This window comes from Temnothorax curvispinosus, unplaced genomic scaffold, assembly GCF_003070985.1.
Source record: "Temnothorax curvispinosus isolate PA1 unplaced genomic scaffold, ASM307098v1 QBEX01011959.1, whole genome shotgun sequence".
Taxonomy (NCBI): Eukaryota; Metazoa; Arthropoda; class Insecta; order Hymenoptera; family Formicidae; genus Temnothorax; species Temnothorax curvispinosus.
The window spans coordinates 1,160,121-1,162,375 of NW_020221739.1; the positions used below are offsets into that span (position 1 = coordinate 1,160,121).

At 28.0% G+C, this 2,255-nt stretch overlaps 1 protein-coding gene across 1 annotated transcript in view; it reads left to right on the forward strand.

Moving 5' to 3' along the window:
• Nucleotides 1-2,253, forward strand: part of LOC112462070 (lysozyme-like) — a 3,227-nt gene extending 974 nt beyond the window's left edge. Inside the window, exons 2-4 of the mRNA XM_025027625.1 lie at nt 898-1,068; nt 1,940-2,022; nt 2,113-2,253. Of these exons, the coding sequence (XP_024883393.1) occupies nt 898-1,068; nt 1,940-2,022; nt 2,113-2,253 (395 nt within the window). The remainder of the gene's footprint in view (nt 1-897; nt 1,069-1,939; nt 2,023-2,112) is intronic.
• Nucleotides 2,254-2,255: the final 2 nt, after the last annotated feature.

Sequence of the window (2,255 nt, forward strand, 5' to 3'; positions counted from 1 at the left end):
ATATTTTTTAAATAATCTTTCTCTATAATAAATAAAAAAATATATCTAATATAATATTTTTTATAAACACATGTTAAGAATAAAAAATAATATTTAATTCATTTGTCTGGTGACATTTTTTCTAATCACATTAAGTATATTTTTTAGTAGTTATTAATAACCATTCAATACAAAGTATTTATATAATTATATTATACTATCCTAAAGTCTGCTACAGTCTACTAGTGACGTTTTATCATAAAAATCATTTAACTAACATGCTCATTGTGAAGCGATATAACTTGGCCAATGACGTAAACGATATCGTAGGCAAAAATAAGTATGCCCGTTCGTAACAAATTTCATGATTAATATTCTGAATTTTTTATGTTTTCGTAAAACATTGTTAATGATTACAGAAATAGCAATTAATCAGAAAATCCGATAAAATAATATTGCAACAGATGCACTTTGTTTGTAACAAAATCTAGATTAAAGTAACGAAAAAACCTGATCGATTATTTTAATACAAATATAATTTGTTCTACTTCTTTATTGCTTCGCGATAGTAGAATGTTATTAATTGTAAAATTGATTACTGACATTGTGATAAATATTTTCCTTTATATTCAAGAATATAAAAAAAATTGTGATATATACTTGATTTTGAAAGTTGAACACGAGAAGAGAATCCATCAGAATTACTTATCAGTATTTTGCTCAAAGCGATACATGTACCTTGTTTAATAAAATTAGAAAATTAATTAATAACTGAATAATATTTCCTTGTTTAATCGACGCATTCTATTTCAGCTGGATTATTTCTGCGTATGATAGTGCATTAATTAAAGCTGTTGCTTTTTTTATGTTGCTAACTTTTAGTACGAATAACGTATAAATATACATTTTTTATTACAGCTCAACTCATGTCGCTGGTTTGCTTAAACTGTTTATGCGAAATTACCACAGGATGTAATACTACTATTGGTTGCGATGACACGTCGTGTGGACCCTTTTCGATAACAAAATCTTTTTGGGTTGACGCTGGCAAACCACCTCCAAACGGAAAATCGAGCAATGACGACGATGGTGTGTTACTCTTTCTCTTGTACAAAATACCTTAGATATTTATTAGAAATAGTAATTTCTAGTTATTTTCCCTTTATTTACAATCGCACTTTTTTATACATTTCGTGATTGGAATGAGTAACCCTATAGTATTACATTCCAAAAAAAATGGAAGAAAAATGTTACGTAATGTATATGTATTTAATTCGCATTAAGAAGGTTGCTCCATTCGGTAGATTAAAAACGGAGCAATACTGCAGAAGCCGCACGTGTCGGAAAATTCGTTAATTATTAACTATAAAAGCGTAAAATATACGATATTTTTGTAAAAATATTTAGATATCTGATTAAGTAGTGTCTTTGTAAATTATATATTTCCAACTTAATTAAACCTAAAGAAAGGACAATATTATTAAAATAGAAATGCAGTACTGTTTTAAAATCGTGCGTTCACGTAAAAGAGTCACGGTGCGGTCTCGCTTCACTTGGCACGAGACACTACCGTGTCTCTTGATATTCCAAATTATATTTGAAAGGTAATTTCGAACGCTATATGACTTTTTACTTCAGTTATTAATTTATTTTTAGTTTCATTTCTTAAAATTATAATAAGAACACTTATAAAGGAGTTCATATGTATTATAGAATTCTATGTATCAATACTAATAATATTAATTAATTCTGACAATAATTTTATTGACTTTTTTCGTTACTTTTTATTTTATATAATACAGATTTTACATGAATACTCTAATATAATGGCATTTAGTATTAAGTCAATATTAGTATAATCTGCCCATAGTTTGTATGCCTATTTACTTTAGTAAGTAATAAATACATTTTTATAATAATAATAATAATAATACTTAATAATCGTTTTTTTTCATTATAGCCAATGTAGCTTATCGCGAATGTGCCAAAAATATATACTGCGCTGGTTATACAGTACAAGCGTACATGGCTAAACACAGTCGGGTAAGATCAACATGTTCACATTCAGATTTTGGGTTATACTTGTCTTATACTACGCTAATGATACGTTTAATCATAACGTTAATTAAATAGGACTGTAACGGAGATGGAGTGATCGACTGTGATGATTACGTACGTCTTCATCGACTTGGCGCATACGGTTGCACCGGCTTACTAAGCAATGTTTACGAAAATAGATATATGTTGTGCTTACAAACCTTCCAACATAAATAATA